Below are 16,293 nucleotides of genomic sequence, written 5' to 3' on the forward strand. Positions count from 1 at the left end.
GTGTTGGGGGACCCAATCCTTGGGGTGGACCAATTTTTGGCACAGTTTGTTTTGGGGTTTAAAAGCCACAGAGACCCGGTGTTTAGAAAAAATGCATCTCAACTGTTCGATACTCCTGACACATATGGGATCAATACAGGTTTTCACTTAGTCAGCGGTTGTCCTTCTCTCCTGGATCGGCTGGAGCTTTCTTTAGGTGCCTTCCTAGCTTTGACAAAAGTCCAGCTGGGATAACCACATTTACTCAGGGACTTCTTGATGTGATGGTCTCCTGCTTTCCTGGCCGCTGAGTCTTTGGGGATGGTGTTCGCTCTGTGTTGTAGCGTCCTGATGACACCCAGTTTATGCTCCAATGGACGATGAGAGTCAAACCTTAGATACTGATCCGTATGTGTAGGTTTCCGGTACACGTCAGCTTTTAGATGTCCCCCATTACTGATGAAAATCTCACAGTCTAAGAAGGCTAACCTGCCACTTTAATATCCTCCCTGGTGAATTTGATGTGTTGGTCCACTAGAGTTAATGTGATCCGTGAATTGTGGTACGAATTGTGGTACTTTCAGGTATGTGGATGACACCTGGGTTAAAATCAAATCACGGGAAGTACCAAAATTCACGTACCACAATTGAATGGTAGTCATGGAATGGTACTCATGGCCACTGATCAGTGGGCCTTAATCAGTGGTTGTTGATCAATGGTCATGAGAATTTGCATAATTATGATGAAGGTAATCTCCCAGCCCACTGTTCCTTCAGTGTGCTGGTTTCAGTCATTATGAAAATGTACTGTTTATAAGATTGGGGAAACCTGCAGTTAGCTGAGACTGAAGAAGTCAATTGGATGAGTGATGAAACGTTTCTCCCACTGAAAACACAACGTCCAGATGAACAGAATCAACTTTTGGAGGTCTGTACTAATACTACCCCTGACTTTCTGTTTGAGATTATTAACTGTAACTGATTATTACAGATGATTGTTACAGTTACTGTAATAATCGTTATTATTATTACTATAACTGATAATTACAGATGGCAGACAGTTGGTGTCATAAGCCACCGCCTCTCCTCTGTCAGTAGACAAGGAGCAGTAAATCAGAGCAGCAGTGGCATAGGTCAGCTGATCATAGCTTGTATGTGAAGAAAATCTACAGGAGTTCTCAGTAGAAGTCATTGTGAGTTGTCTTTCTTTTCCTGATACTGTCAGATTACAACAGATAGATTTAAAGCAATAAACACTTTGGTGGAATCGTCCACACTGCCTTTGATTCTCATCATCGTAATTAGGTTACAAATGTGTGTGTGTGTGTGTGTGTGTGTGTGTGTGTGTGTGTGTGTGTGTGTAAAATACTGTATAGGTAATAGTTAATACATATTTAATACAGTGGGTTTCTCAGAGAAATTTCATACACATAATCTTACAGAATCTTTACAAGTGAAAATGGAAGTGTTGTGGCTGATATACAGCTGTGACCACAAGACCTATGTATATCTATGTATATATGTAGACCTTTGTATATCAGTAAATATACTGCTTATATTAGACCTCCACCTACTTCATTCACTAGATAGAGCACACCAAACTCTAGTTTCAATATTTCATTTAACACAACAGTAGTGTTAACCTAATGATTACTTGACTCATTAAAAAAATCAGCAATTAAAATATGATAACTATGACAAACCAATATTCAGAAAAACAATTTCTTGCTGTATTTGTTAACATAGACATTTTTGAATATTACTTGAATTTCAGTCACTGCCAGTACACTGTAGTTATTTGTGGGTGTGGTTTAGGTCACAGTAGGAATAAAAGAGCTGCAGCACTGAAAGTCTGAGCCTCTCACTCGACTGAAGAATCAGCTGAAATATCTGTAATACACTATTGAACATAGACATGGACAGGAGCACTTTCGGTAAGTCATGATATCAGTAATAGTAGTTATTTTTGAAATATTTTAACAAGAGTCTAATGGATACGGGATTTTTTAAATTGATATTGTTAACAGTATTTGTTGATTTAAAAAGCTCATATATGCATTTTTTTCTTTCAGGCACAAAAAACAGAGTCATCCAACATTTTCTATGTGTAGTTAATTGTGGGCTCATAATAATATGACAGTGGAGTTAAAAAAATAAATGTATTTTATTATGACAACTTGTGGGTTACTCGCTTATGCTTAATTACATTCAGCTAGAAACAGCTGGTTGATGTTAGTGACTCAACCCAACTGTGGTGCCAACAGAGAAGTTGCAGATTTCCCTCTGGTGGACAAGCTATGCAACATCACCATTCATAACATACTGGAGTTAAAGTGTGTTTCTTCCACCCCCTCTTTACTTTTATACATTTTTGTTAATTAGCCATAACCAGTTTATTTGTAAAATTTAATAGTGACAGATAATATTGGTCAACCCATTGGTGAGGCTCTGGCTGTGATGGTGGTCATGGCTGAATGTAACTGGTTTAATATAGCCTCTACAGACAAATCATTCTAGACTTGAGAGAAGCAGCCACAGTTTTAAAATTCTGAAATAAAAATGTTCTGTTCTCTACATTCTACTGGTAGTTAGGTTACTTTAAAAGAACTGCAGCCATTTCCCCATAAATGCTGAACTGAAATGTAACTGTACACTCATTTACGTAACACTTTTCTAGTCATACTTACCTTTAGACTACAAACCACATTTAAAGTAGACATTTATACAGCACTCTGTTTTAAAGCACTTTATTTACCTTATAACCATGGCTAATTTAAGAAACAAAGTAACCTAACATCCATACCTTTATATTCTGGGAGGAAACACATGCAGGCACAGAAAGAACATCCAGACTCCACAGAGAAGGCCGCAGCTGGGGCTCACCACAAGGCCTCACCAAGAAACTTTTTTCTTTATAGCTACTTTTTCAACAATCACTATAGATTTCTAATTAACCTTTGAATGCCTACCAGGCCATTTGTGACCAAGAGGATTACATTTAAGTTGCAAAAAAGCCTGTTAAGAATTGGTGATGAAAATTAAAAATGTTACTTTAGATTAAGTAAGTTTTCAACAGGTGTGTTCCAAACAGGCATACTTATATCAAAAATGGGTAAACAGTAATAAAACCTAAGTGAAGATCCTAATTCAACCTCTCACATTACTGTACGCAGGTTTAAGAAGTGGAAATGAAGAGGAACTGAGGATTGTGATGGTGGGGAAGACCGGAATTGGAAAAAGTGCTACTGGAAACACCATCTTGAGACGACATTGCTTTGAATCCAAGTTGAGTCCCAAGTCAATGACTGTAGACTGTTCTAAAGGCAAAGGTACTGTGGATGGGCAGCGCGTTGCTGTCATCGACACCCCGGGCCTTATGGACACAAGGTTTAATGATGATAAAACAACTAAAGATATAAAGCAGTGTATCTCCTACTCATCTCCAGGACCCCATATCTTCCTGGTGGTCATCAAACTGGACAGATACACTGAAGAGGAAAAACAAGCAGTCCAAAGGATTCAAGAAATCTTTGGCAGGGATGCTGACAAATACAGCATGGTTCTGTTTACACATGGGGATGCCCTTGAAGGCACCCCAATTGAAGAGTTCATACAAGAAAGCTCAGACCTGCAGTTTCTTGTGAGCAAATGTAATGGTCAGTACCACGTCTTTAATAATAAGCTCAAAGATCAATCTCAGGTCACTGAACTTATCCAGAAAATCAGACATATCGTCCAAAAAAATGGGGGAAGCCACTACACCAATGAGATGTTTCAAAAGGCTGAGAGGGAGATCGAAGCGAAAAAGCAACAGATCCTGAAAGAGAAAGAAGAACAGATACGTAAAGAAAAGGAGGAAGTGGAGAGGGAAATACAGGAAAAATATCAGAAAGAGATGCAAAAAATCCATGACCGACTCCAGGCTGAAAGAGAGAAAGAGAAGAAAGAAATAGAAGAGGAGAGGAAGAGAGAAAAGGAGGAGATGAATGAGGAGAGAAAAAGAGAGAAGGAGGAGAGAGCAGCAGAGAGGGAGAGAGAGAGAGAGGCAGCAAAAAGAGATTTAGATAAGCTAGAGGGAGAGTATGCAAAGAAACTGCAGGCTGAAAAAGACAAGATCCAGGAGAGGCATGAAAGTCATGCAAGACAAAGAGCTGAATCCAGCTGTTGTATTCTCTAAAACTATTTGAAGTGCTAAAACTATTTGAGGGGCAATTGCTAAACTATTCATTTAAAAATTAAAAGACGAACAACACAAAAGTGTTAGTAGTGTTTCACAAATAGTCATACTTGCACACTGCCATGTAATGTTCTAACATCGTTTTCTGCCTTTGGTTTAATAAAGTCTAAGGAATTGTGAAAAGTGCAGTGCATGTTTAAAACTGCACAAGTAATATTTAGAAAACAGAGGATTTTGGATTCAAATTTTCTTAGAAATGATCTGTAATAGTTCCCCGACTTATATTTATACTTTGTGTTTTAACTACGTTCCTTTCAAATTAAAAATATTTAACATAATACATAGAGACAGACTGAGCACAGTTTAATTGTGTTTTTGCTAATAGTAAATCATTTTTCATAACTAAGTAGAAACATAATCAAAGTCTAATTAATGGGATGAATGATAAATGCAATTTGAGAATGCGGAAATGTTTAATACCTGAGTCCTGACCTTCTGACTTTTACTGTGATTTGGTGTATGTGTATATGATTCTGTGGTGGGGTTGTTTGTACCAATGGGGAATGCAAAAATGAGACACAGCTCAGGTGTTGTTAGGGCTCCTGGTGTATGGTCAGAATGACTAAGCAAATATTCAGATAATTTCTGATGTCAACATGTATGATTTAATAAAATTAATCATATTGAGTGTACTGAGTGTGCTGTCTTTAGCAAACAGAGTTTTGAAGAGAAAAGTGAGAAGAAGTATTCCTATGTAACTGAGTTTAGGAAAATTATATTAAAACATTCATGTGGATTAAGATAAGATAAGATAAGATAAGATAAGATAAGACTTTATTGATCCCACGGCGGGGAAATTTGTGTTATAACAGCTCAGGTACAGATATTAGTAAAATACAAAGAGTATACCAAGAATATAAAATCAAGAAATACAAAATAAATAAGATAATACATTATATACAATGATAGCTGAAGGAAAGTATATTCAAATGTAGGGATTGGAATTGAGATGTAGTTCTGGTAGAGAACCAGTTTGGCTCTCCATGGCACACTGGCCAGGAGTTGTGGGGAATGTGGCATGTCACCTGGTGCAACGCCTTTGCAGACAGAGGCTACTTGGGGAGGTCCAACTCTCAGAAGACAGGCCAGATGTTTTTAGAGTGTTATGGCAGAGTGCTTGACAATATGAAAACAAGGTCATGTGAAGAAGCTTCAGAGATTGCTTTTAAAGGGGTGATGAGGGGTCCGGTTAATAGCTCTGAGCTTTTCCAACTAGAACAATCTCTATTGTATTTTGACTCTGTCTAAACAGTTCTTTGAATTTTGTTGCTTTATCATTGATCATTTTAACAGTCCTGTGTAGGAATACAAAGTGCTGTGTGAAACACGTGCTCTTGTGAGCTGCAGAACTGCAACTCCAACTCATTCGTGTTCATGCCATGTCTGCAGTACTACTCAGGAATATATTGATATAGCAACACACACACAAACAGCTGTCTAAAAAGTTGACATTTTTTTGTTTAAAAAGAAAACTTTTTGCTTAAAATTACTTTAACAGCATCATGAATTATTGCACCATGCAACATGTTACATGTCTTAAGCATATTATTCATAATCCTATTCCATCACCATATTTTCATCATCATATTGTTATTAGGGATGGAACGATACAGTAATTTAGGTCAGTATCAGTCCTGACCTAAATTACTGTATCGGCTGTTGGGGAGAAATAAAAAATGTAGCCTGATTCATCAAACTCTGGCACAGCTGGCTGCCGGCGGAGCTCACGGGCACGTCACTGCAACCCCCCCCCTGGCTTCTGCTCCGTGGCTGCTGAGTGACCCCTCATCTGGGGCTCTCCTCAGCTCTTTCTGGGATAGTGGCGCGGCTGCCCCTCTGTTGGTGTTCCTTGGTCTCTTGTGTTCTGGGGGCCTCTGGATGTCTGGAGTTTTGATCTCCTCCATACCTGCTTCATGCCCTGGAGGACGGGGCTGTCAATCTTACGTGCTGCACAATAATGTTTAATATTAAGTATTTAGTGTTATATTCCCATAGATCATTGTGATGTTGTTTATTATGTTTCTCTTTTTTTTTCTTCTGCTTGGTTTCTCTTTTTTCTTTCTCAACAGGTGATCCAGGTGATTGATATATGTATTTTTTGTCTGCTTATTTTGTTGGTTTTTGTTTTTTGCCTTTTATCCCCATCCTTCTTCCCGGCTGTTTTTCTTTCCCTCTTTCTTTCTCCCCTTTCTTTTCCCCAGTCAAGTCTGTCCCATATTTAGCAAGTGAAAATAAAATAAAATAAACAATAAAAAAAAAAAGCCTGATTCATTAAATATCACAAAAGCACCTCACAAAACTTGCGACATGGCGTAACGTAGGTAGTGATGTCAGAGCAGTATTCGTCACATGATAGAGCGGCTGTTGCGTGCAAGACCTGTCAACGGTCTGGAGTTACTTTACACTGAAAGCATCTGGAGCCTTGCTACGTGCTGCCAAACCGGCTTTTCATCTCTGGGCAAGCTATCCCAGAGAAGCAAAGCAAGTGTGTAAGTTCATCTCTGAATGTTTGTGAAGAATTCCTACGTTAAGCTTAACAACTGATATATGGAGCTCGGACGTCTGTGCATTGTCATTGCTAAGTCTGACCGTACAATGGATAGACTCAAGTTTTACTTTGAAACACAGTGTTGGGGGCTAAAGAGTTCTGTGGTTCAAAAAAACAAAACAATGAAAAACACTTTTTTTTCATACTTTTGTGAAATTTTGTATAGAAACAGCTTACACTGGCATCCATCTTGATAAAAGATGAGTGTTGTGAAGCCGTGTTTGCATTTATTTGCACTGTTTTCCACTCTGGATATCTATTTATGTTAAGCTTTAAGTATTAGTAATGTGTCAGTCGCGAACGAAACGGCAGCCGACTCTTTGAAGTGAACGACAGAAGCCGGCTCCTTATTGGGACCCGTGGTTTTTTTTTTCTTTCTCTCAACCAGTCTCACTTTTTTCGCTTCACTCCGCACGAGAGCCTTGTGCTTGCGCTGAGCAGATGGGGGAGGGGCGGTAGTTACACTCGCAGTAGCACAGGAACAGAGCAGGAGGGAGAGAGAGAAAAAGAGAGCCAGCAGCAACAATAACAGACAACATCATCAAATTAGAAAGGTATAGTAATCATCCACAACTATTTTCAGTTGCGGATGATAAAGGACTCAGAAAGTTTATTCATGCACTGAATCCTATGTATGCAATTCAAAGCAGGAAACACTCTCCCAAAAAATCATCCCAGGCCTATATGACAGAGAATGTGCATCTTCTTTTTGTTTTGCATATTTTAATTTATATTTTATTATGTTGTGGTTTGCAGTGTTTTGTGTTGTTTCACTTTAAATTTGTGTAAAAGGAAAAAGCTGAAAATGTAAAGAGTTAAAAGTTGAAATGTAAACAGTTGATTTTTGTGTTTTACAATTTATTTATTACATTTATTTATTCACTTCACATAAAAAGTATATTTACAGTGGCCCCTACAGACAAAACACGTACAAATTCCGAAGCACATAAAAAATTCCAAAACAAGTACAAACTCCAAAACACATTCAAACTCCAAAACACAACAGAGGTGCTCCAGGACGCTAGGGGCAGTGTTGAGCTTTTGTCACCTATTTGCTACACAAGCCAGGAAGTATGGGCTCATATTGTGGTCATAAATATTTTGTACTTGTAAATCAGGATTTGTATGTGTAAAAAGAATTTGTGTGTGCGTGTAGCTTTCTCTGTTTTCTTTGATACACTCACTCATCAGTAATGGTGATTTACTTGTAGGCTCTCTGGTATAAAAATACTTTGCTAATAGTAAGACTAATAACAAAACCCACAATGCTGAAAAAGAATTTCATTAATCAGTGTTAAACGTTAAATTGCTGTCATCTAGTTGTGGTTTCCTGAAAAGACACATAAAGTTTATATTAATTTAAACAAAAGAAAAGGACTGGTTTCCAGTCCTTTGTCTTGTAATAATCTAAAACGTAAACAAAGCTGCATTAATACGTATATGCATGTCTTAATTAACAATCCTGACATGTTTAGCTTCCTTGGTTCTTTTTTATAATTGCAAGTTAGGAAGTATTCTTCTCTTTTCAAAATCTTTTCAAAATTTCAAAAGCATTTTTTTATATCATCATGTGAGCATTACATTTAAATCTTTCAAATTCCTCCCTTTCATGATCAGCAGAATGATATTAAGACTGCTGATAGATTTACAGGAGCAATACTAAACCACAGCTGATCTGGAAAGACAAATATAGTCAGTGATGGTGAACAATAACAGACATACTGACTAATATTTCAGTTTCTCCACCCCCACATTCAGCCTCATTCACTCACTCCACTCTGTGTCTGCAGGGTGAAAATAAGTTCATCATGGGATCACTTTAGTTATTCTTTATTAGTAGTAAAAGTAGTATTTAGTTATTCTGATCTGTCTGATCCTGTCATGTTTATGTCTATATTTTCTCCATCTACATCTTACATACTTTTTATTGTCTGTGATATAGCTTTCTCTTAACAATAAATATGCAGATAAACACTATTTGGAAAGATAACGTATATGTTTCAGTGTGACATTCATCATTATCTGTACTTGTATTTGGTCTTATTACATTTATGTCCACACTTTATATGAACACATACTTTTTTACTCACAGTGTTTTCTTCCTTCTGTCTCATGTTTCCTGAAAAGATAAAAACACAACACAGAAAGTCAACTTCATTTTCACCAGGAAAGCTTCATACATGCCAAATTTCAAAGACACTGGGACACTGTGTAAAATGTATAGACATAAAAACATAATGTAATATCTGTAATTTTCTTCAGAACACAGGACATTTTACTATTTACTGAAAAATATTAGCTCATTTTGAACATGACAGCAGCAATATGCCTTAAAATAGATGGGAATGGGTCGATGCATGGAGTAAGTGGTAGTAAAATGGGTCATGTTTGGGAAAGTTTTGCAACATTTTGGATTAACAGGAAAGACGTCTGTAACATGAACCGGTATGAAAAGGGCAAAAGGTGAGGCACAGTTTCACAGAAGTAAAGATGTAAAAACAAAGAAAAAACTGTTCTAGACAGTACTCAGAGCCTATCGCAGCATAGCACACCCCATCACTGTCTTGCTGTCCTCATACATGTTCTGCAACAGCCTGACGTACTTGTTGTCCACTTCTGACATCCTCATGCAGTACTACAGATCCTCTCTTGTCATCTGCTTTCTGTAGATTTTCAAGGATACAGTGCAACTTCTGGCCTTCTCCATGCTTCTCCATCAGCACTTCTAAAGTAAGCAAATGTTGTGTCTGTAACACTTTATTTCTGTCATGGAAAATACTGCAGGTGCTAAGGAACACTTTGAGAAATAATTGTGAACGCAGTTCATGTACCATCCACAGTTTGGTGTACCATTCACCCACACAAGTTAAAGCATTACTACATCAACATAGCTTTATAGTAGAGCACTCCAGGTGCTGAATTTGCCTGTGAGCAGCCCAGACCTTTCACCAAGTGTAACGTTTTGCATCATGAGCATCATGAAACAAAATAAATACAACAAGGAAGACCCAGGATTGCTGATCCTGAATATGCCAAAATTCATCAGTAGAGAGTCCAACTCGGTCTCTTGAGCTCCCAGGCTGTTGTTAAAAGAAGAGGAGATACTAAATAGTGTTAAAAATGGCCATGCCAACTTTTTTGAGAGATGTTGCTGCCTTCCAAATGATAAAAATTATTTTTCTTAAAGTGATACATTTTCTCCTTTTAAATATTTGATGTTTTCTATGTTTGACTGAGAATAAAATATGGTTTTTAATGTTAATTTCATTCTGTTTTCATGTATATTTTATACAGTGTTTAACCTTTTTTTTAAATGGAGTTGCAAAAATATTTTGCATATAAAATTGTCATATGTGAAAGTTCTGACCTTTAGTTTTTGTCCATGTGGTTACTGTAACAAATGTTATTAAGAGTCCTGCTAAACTCGTACACACAATGATGTATCTCAACAATTATCGAGAATCTGAAAACATACAAAGAAAAAAAATATATAATGTTTTTTGTTCATATATCATATCATATAATACATATGGCATCTATTATAGCAGAATATAAGAAATTCTTCACCTGCAGTGATGTGTCATCCATACATCCAGACAATAAACATTAAAAGATGAGTGAATCATTTAGTACCTTCTTGTTTTGCTTCATTATTGATGTTTGAAGATTGTTTGATTGTTGTCCTTGTTCCATATTCAGCTGATAAAAATGCCCAAAAAGTGCACGGTGAAAACATTTAAAAAATAGAGGACAAAGGCTGATGTGATATTTAAAGTTTTTAAGCAGATCAGTTATTTTGTGTGAATTCAGTCTGAGGGAATGGCAGCCTCATTATCATGTTCTTACCTGCTATCACACATGAGGAATGGATTCTAAAAGGAAACAGCTGCTCTTTCTTATTATAATCGTTGGTTGCTTTGCACTTCAGTGACTCATAAAAACGTGACACAACGTGAGATGATGTAAAAGTCAGAGTGGTGGAACAGTAACCTGGTTTTATCTCTATGTCTGAAGGTTGTTCCTCTTTACCCTCATATAGCCACTCCACTCTGTCTGCAGTAGTCATATGAGAACACACAGCAGTACAAGCTGACTTCATCGTTGTTCTTATGTTCAATCACTGGTGAAAATTGAGAGAATTTAGGGTAATAATAAATACATCACATTAATATGCACTGTTGTAATGTTTTGATTCGTTTTTGTCAATATACAGGTTCAGTGTAAACATTAAAATGCAAATACTCACTGATGATAACAGACAGATGAACCTGAAAGTCTGGACCTCGCTGTAGTCCAGATTTGTTGAACTGTCTGCAGGTGTACAGACCAACATCCTCAACTGTGACCTTCTTTATAACCAGAACAGTTCCTGCTAACACTGAGTTTGTCTGATTTAACTTGAAGATCTTCTACTATCTTTCCAAAAATAACCAGCTCTACTGCTTTCTGGTTTCTTGAACCACTGAAGAACCATGTTGTACTGGTACATTCATGTATCAGAACGGCTGTATGACCCCTTATCAAAGACTACAAAAAGGTTTGATCTCATGTTGCTAAAAATATTTTAAATGAAGAGATTTCTGTCTCTGCAAACATGAAGATTCAAACCAGAACAGTGCCTATATTTCCTATGGCATGTTCTAATTTCTGTAATAAAATATGGTCACCAATATCAAACGCTGCACTGAGGTCTAGCAGAACGGGCCCAGAAATGAGTCCGCTATCAGAGGCCATAAAAAAATTTCTAACGTTCATTGTTGTTGGTGCAATATTGCGCTTTCTGTACTTTGAGAAATTCTGACTGAAAGTTTTCAAAAAAACATTCCTCTTTTGCTGTTTTACAACTACTCCTTCAAGATTTTTTGAGATAAAAGGAAAGTTGGACATTAGCTACAAGTGTGTTTTTTAAACAATGCTTTAATTACTGCCATGTTAAAGGCCTGTGGTACTTAGCCCTTAAATGAAGCTTATGCGTAAGTTCATCTGCCTTTCTTCTGTGTTAGGCTGCTTTTCTTTTCTTTACATCACCCACTGTTTCCCACACTGTCAGTCTCAATACTTTCATCATTACTCTGGTCCAATCATCTTCTTGTCTGCCTTATTTGGGCTAATCAGCCCAAAGTTGAAATCTGTGCTCTCTGTCATTCTTCCTTTTTGATTCTTACTCATGACACCCAACCTCCTCCCTATCTCCGCCTCACAGACACCTCACTCAGAGCTCCATCCAAGCCTCAGTCTTCATTTTTACCACCACCAGTGTCTACACTCTGGGAGGCCCCGTCCTAAATCTTATTAATGCTGGGATTCGATTCTGCCAAAGTGACTCATGTCATGATCCTGGGTTTTGTACCCAGCATTTTTTGTTTTGGACTTTTGATCCTCTTGTGTCTAGTTTCCTGGTAGTATCTCTCTTTTTAGGCAGTCTTGTCTCAATATTAATTTGTCTGTTCGTGTCTTTGTGTAGCCTATCATGTAGGCCAGTTCTGTCCCTCGCTCTGTCACTCCTGCTCTGTGTTTTCCCCAGCGTCCTCCTCTCTGTGCCTCCCTGTGTAGTCCATCATATCTGGTTATGTATGTTAAGCTCTGTCTCTAGTTCAGTGTCTTCCTAGTCCTGTTTTTATCTTGTGAGTACAAGAAAACAATTATTACAATATGTGTTAAATTTGCTTAGATAAAAGGGTCCAGTACGGTGGCCCCTAGAGGCAAAGCACGTACAAACTCCAAAACACTTGCAAACTCCAAAACACTTGCAAACTCAAAAGCACACGCAAACTCCAAAACACTTGCAAACTCAAAAGCACTTGCAAACTCCAAAACACTTGCAAACTCAAAAGCACACGCAAACTCCAAAACACTTGCAAACTCAAAAGCACATGCAAACTCCAAAACACTTGCAAACTCAAAAGCACATGCAAACTCCAAAACACTTGCAAACTCAAAAGCACATGCAAACCCCAAAACACAACGGAAGTGCTCCAGGACGCTAGGGGCAGTGTTGAGCTTTTGTTAGCTAGTAACTACACAAACCATGAAGTACCGGATTTGGGCTGTAGGCCGCATTTTAAGGCCACAGTGACACGACGAAGGCTGTCCTAATTCAAAGGCTGCTCCAACTGCGGCCCTCAAATGCGGTCCTTAATTTCCCTGAATTTTAAGGATGTGTCGGTGAAGCCTTCATGGCCCAACATACCCCAGATTTCATAGTGCGGCGGTGGTGTGGATAATTTTGCCGAAAAAACGGCGGAAGCGGAGCGGCCGAAGAGTAAACTTTCAGAAGTAAGTGCTGAATATTATGTCACTTATTTATGCGCAAATATTTTTATAATGAAGATCATTAAAACATTACTGTTGGCCACATGTTGGGAAAGTTATGTGACATTAGCTTGGTTTTAAAGCCTTTACTTAAAAATATTAGTCGACCTTAGTCTTACAGAGAATGTGAGGATTTCATGGATAATTAAAGTCAGTCATAAATCCACAAACACAACAAGCTGAAAGTCAGTGATGCTGCTCGGTTTGCAGTCCTGAATATCACGGCACAAGCAGGATCCACTGCACTGTTAATGTTAGCTATGTTATATTGCTGCCTCTGTTCGGTGGTGTCGAGCCAAACGGACTTTAACGTGTGTTTGAACGAGCTGACGGTTCACTTGTTAAGCTGAAAGAAAGATGCTTTAATCACAGGAGTCACACATGTGTCCACTGGACCATCTGGGAACTCTTCTTGTTCAGCACTCGTAATAACACAAACACTAAATCTTCCTTCTCTGTGCCGTTTTGTAGCAGTGTGTACACCTGAGACTGTCACCTGTCTGTCTGTCCTGCACTCTCTCTCTCTGTTTCTTTCTCTCTGATTGTGGAATAAAAGTATGAACATGTGTTTTTAAGTTCCACTTGTGTTTGAATCCTGCAGCTTATCACACCTTTGATTTCCATGTGTGACAACTGCAAGTGTCCAGAATGAGGACAGACTGAGGGACCCACTGCTGCACATCATCTGTGAGGCTTCGCACCCCTGATGATCCACCAGGACAAACTCAGCAGTGTGTGAGGAAGAGGAGGAGGAGGAAGAGCCAGCAGCAGCTGACAGATGGAGAGAATAGACAGACTGTTCCCTGTTTGTGAAGGACTGCTAGGAAAGTTTAACATCACTAATGTCTGTCCTGAATCAGTCTTATTAGGTATTTTTCAAATAATATTATCATTCCAGTGTTTTCAGTGTGGGAGAAAGTACTCAGGGCCTTCAAGTTACACACTATGAAAGGCAGCAATAAGTTTAATATTCAGAAACCTAAAGTATGTATCAGCAGCAGAATGGAGCTAAAAATAAATGTTTGTTTCAGTTCTATGAAGCTTTGAGTATTTTGGATTAGTAGTACTGCTGTGTTTGTTGCATCATGTTGCTGTGATTGTTTATATGCTTTATATATTCTGAGGTAAGTTGATCTATAGTGTTACACCATATTCTATAAGGATGTTATGTGTTTGTTTACTTTCTGCCCAGTTTGACCCATTTAGCAGAAGTCAGCCTGTTTAAGGCCCTGATATCTATTCTGTATGACTTAAAGCAGTTATGACATGGTCTGATTTTCTCACCCAATAAAGGAATATTTAATATATCAGTCTACTCTTCATTTTATCAGAAACAGTTATCACAGTTCATACATTTGCTTTTTACACACATATGTAAGCATTGAGCCAAATTTAGTAATGCCAACATACTGAAGCACCAACATTTGTCTCTTATATATGATACACCTATATATATATATATATATGTGTGTGTGTGTGTGTATATATATATATATATATATATATATGCACTGTCAAAGATACTTGTCTTTGAGTGAAGATTTAAGGTGATAAGACATAAATAACTGCAACTTGAATCTGTAAGCTCAGTATTTAACACAGAGTTCATGTTAACTGCCGCAATAGCTAATAATGATCAATATAATAACTATTATATTGGCCATATTATATTTACATTACCAATGTGATATGACTTTAGTCTCATAAACAACATTAGCAAATTGTTATTTATTAACTAATCTTAAATGACTGTTCAGTACAGAAATGAAGCCCAAAAATCATGTTTTACTGTCCTGTGGTCTCAGCCTCAGATACTTATCAAATCACACAAAGCTCTTGTAGAAACAAACAAACAAATGAACAAAATATGTTCTCCTTCATTTCTGTCAAACAAAGTTGTATGACTCGTTTCCAGTGGTTAGTATCATGGTTGCTAGGCAACCTGGGAAGCGCGACGGTCATTGGTACTTCATGGCTTGTGTAGTTACTAGGTAACAAAAGCTCAACACCGCCCCTAGCGTCCCGGAGCACTTCCGTTATGTTTTGGAGTTTGCATGTGCTTTGGAGTTTGCAAGTGCTTTGGCGTTTGCAAGTGTTTTGGAGTTTGCAAGTGCTTTGGAGTTTGCAAGTGCTTTGGAGTTTGCAAGTGTTTTGGAGTTTGCAAGTGTTTTGTAGTTTGCAAGTGCTTTGCCTCTAGGGGCCACCGTAGTACGGTAGTAGATCAGAGGAATAGGGAAGGATTTGTCTGTGTGTTTCAGTTTGGCTTAGCTGTAGACTTGAGAGTTTGTGTAATTGTGTAGAGAGAAAGGAATTTATGGACACTGGGGGTCTGCCTGCCATAAAAGGAGACAGGAAGATACAGTTGGGGGATGCTGATGCTTTTACCTGAATTTAATAAATGCTCATAATTGTCATAACTAAGTAGTTTTGCAGGAGACTCTCCACATGCTTATCTGTAAGAGTAAGACAAGAAGAGGCCAATGGCCCAGTGGATGCAGAGTGGGGGTCTCAGTGTTTGCAATATGTTAACTGTGTTGTATGTTTTCTAAAGGAATTTGGTGTAGCTTGGGTGAGGAGATTACTTTTATGACCAGCAGGAAGTCACAGATAGAGAGACACACACACACACAATGCTTTGACTGTTACACTCACACACCCACACGCACACTCACTCACATGCACTCACACATACACACAGGTACGCGCACACACTCACTCACTCACGTGCACTCTCACATACACACAGGTACGCGCACACAGTCACTCACGTGCACTTACATAGACACACGGGTACGCGCATACACAGGCACTCATGTGCTCGCACATACATACACAAACACAGAGTTTGCAACACACCATGGGGGTTTTATGATGGGGTCACTTCTATAAAACTGGTTGTAACAAACAAAGAAGTGAAGATCTGCAGAGGGACACCGGCCTTGCACGTCTTCCCTTCTAGAAGATGCATGCGTAACTGAAGATGAATAAAGGTTTTGTGAAATGACTACTGAGTCCGGTGCCGTCTCTGGATGCCCCAGGAATAAAAAAGAACCGGGGTGAAACTGCTTTACGTAACAATCTCCATGTTTATTCGACTGTTCCTCAGTTGTGCCTCTAAGTCTACACTTTGAAAAGTTTTATCAGAATTCATGCAAAAACCTCTCGAGGCATTGTGTTTACAGACAGAATGACATGCATGGACGTCTGAATGCAAACT

The 16,293-nt window shown here is 38.3% G+C and overlaps 1 protein-coding gene across 1 annotated transcript in view; it reads left to right on the forward strand.

Moving 5' to 3' along the window:
• The first annotated feature begins 1,850 nt into the window (after positions 1–1,850).
• Positions 1,851–16,293, forward strand: part of LOC134642720 (uncharacterized) — a 244,022-nt gene continuing 229,579 nt past the window's right edge. Inside the window, exons 1-2 of the mRNA XM_063494671.1 lie at positions 1,851–1,913; positions 3,153–3,750. Coding sequence (XP_063350741.1) covers positions 1,895–1,913; positions 3,153–3,750 — 617 coding nt within the window. The 5' untranslated portion in view covers positions 1,851–1,894. The remainder of the gene's footprint in view (positions 1,914–3,152; positions 3,751–16,293) is intronic.

This window comes from Pelmatolapia mariae, linkage group LG15 (assembly GCF_036321145.2).
Source record: "Pelmatolapia mariae isolate MD_Pm_ZW linkage group LG15, Pm_UMD_F_2, whole genome shotgun sequence".
Classification (NCBI taxonomy): Eukaryota; Metazoa; Chordata; class Actinopteri; order Cichliformes; family Cichlidae; genus Pelmatolapia; species Pelmatolapia mariae.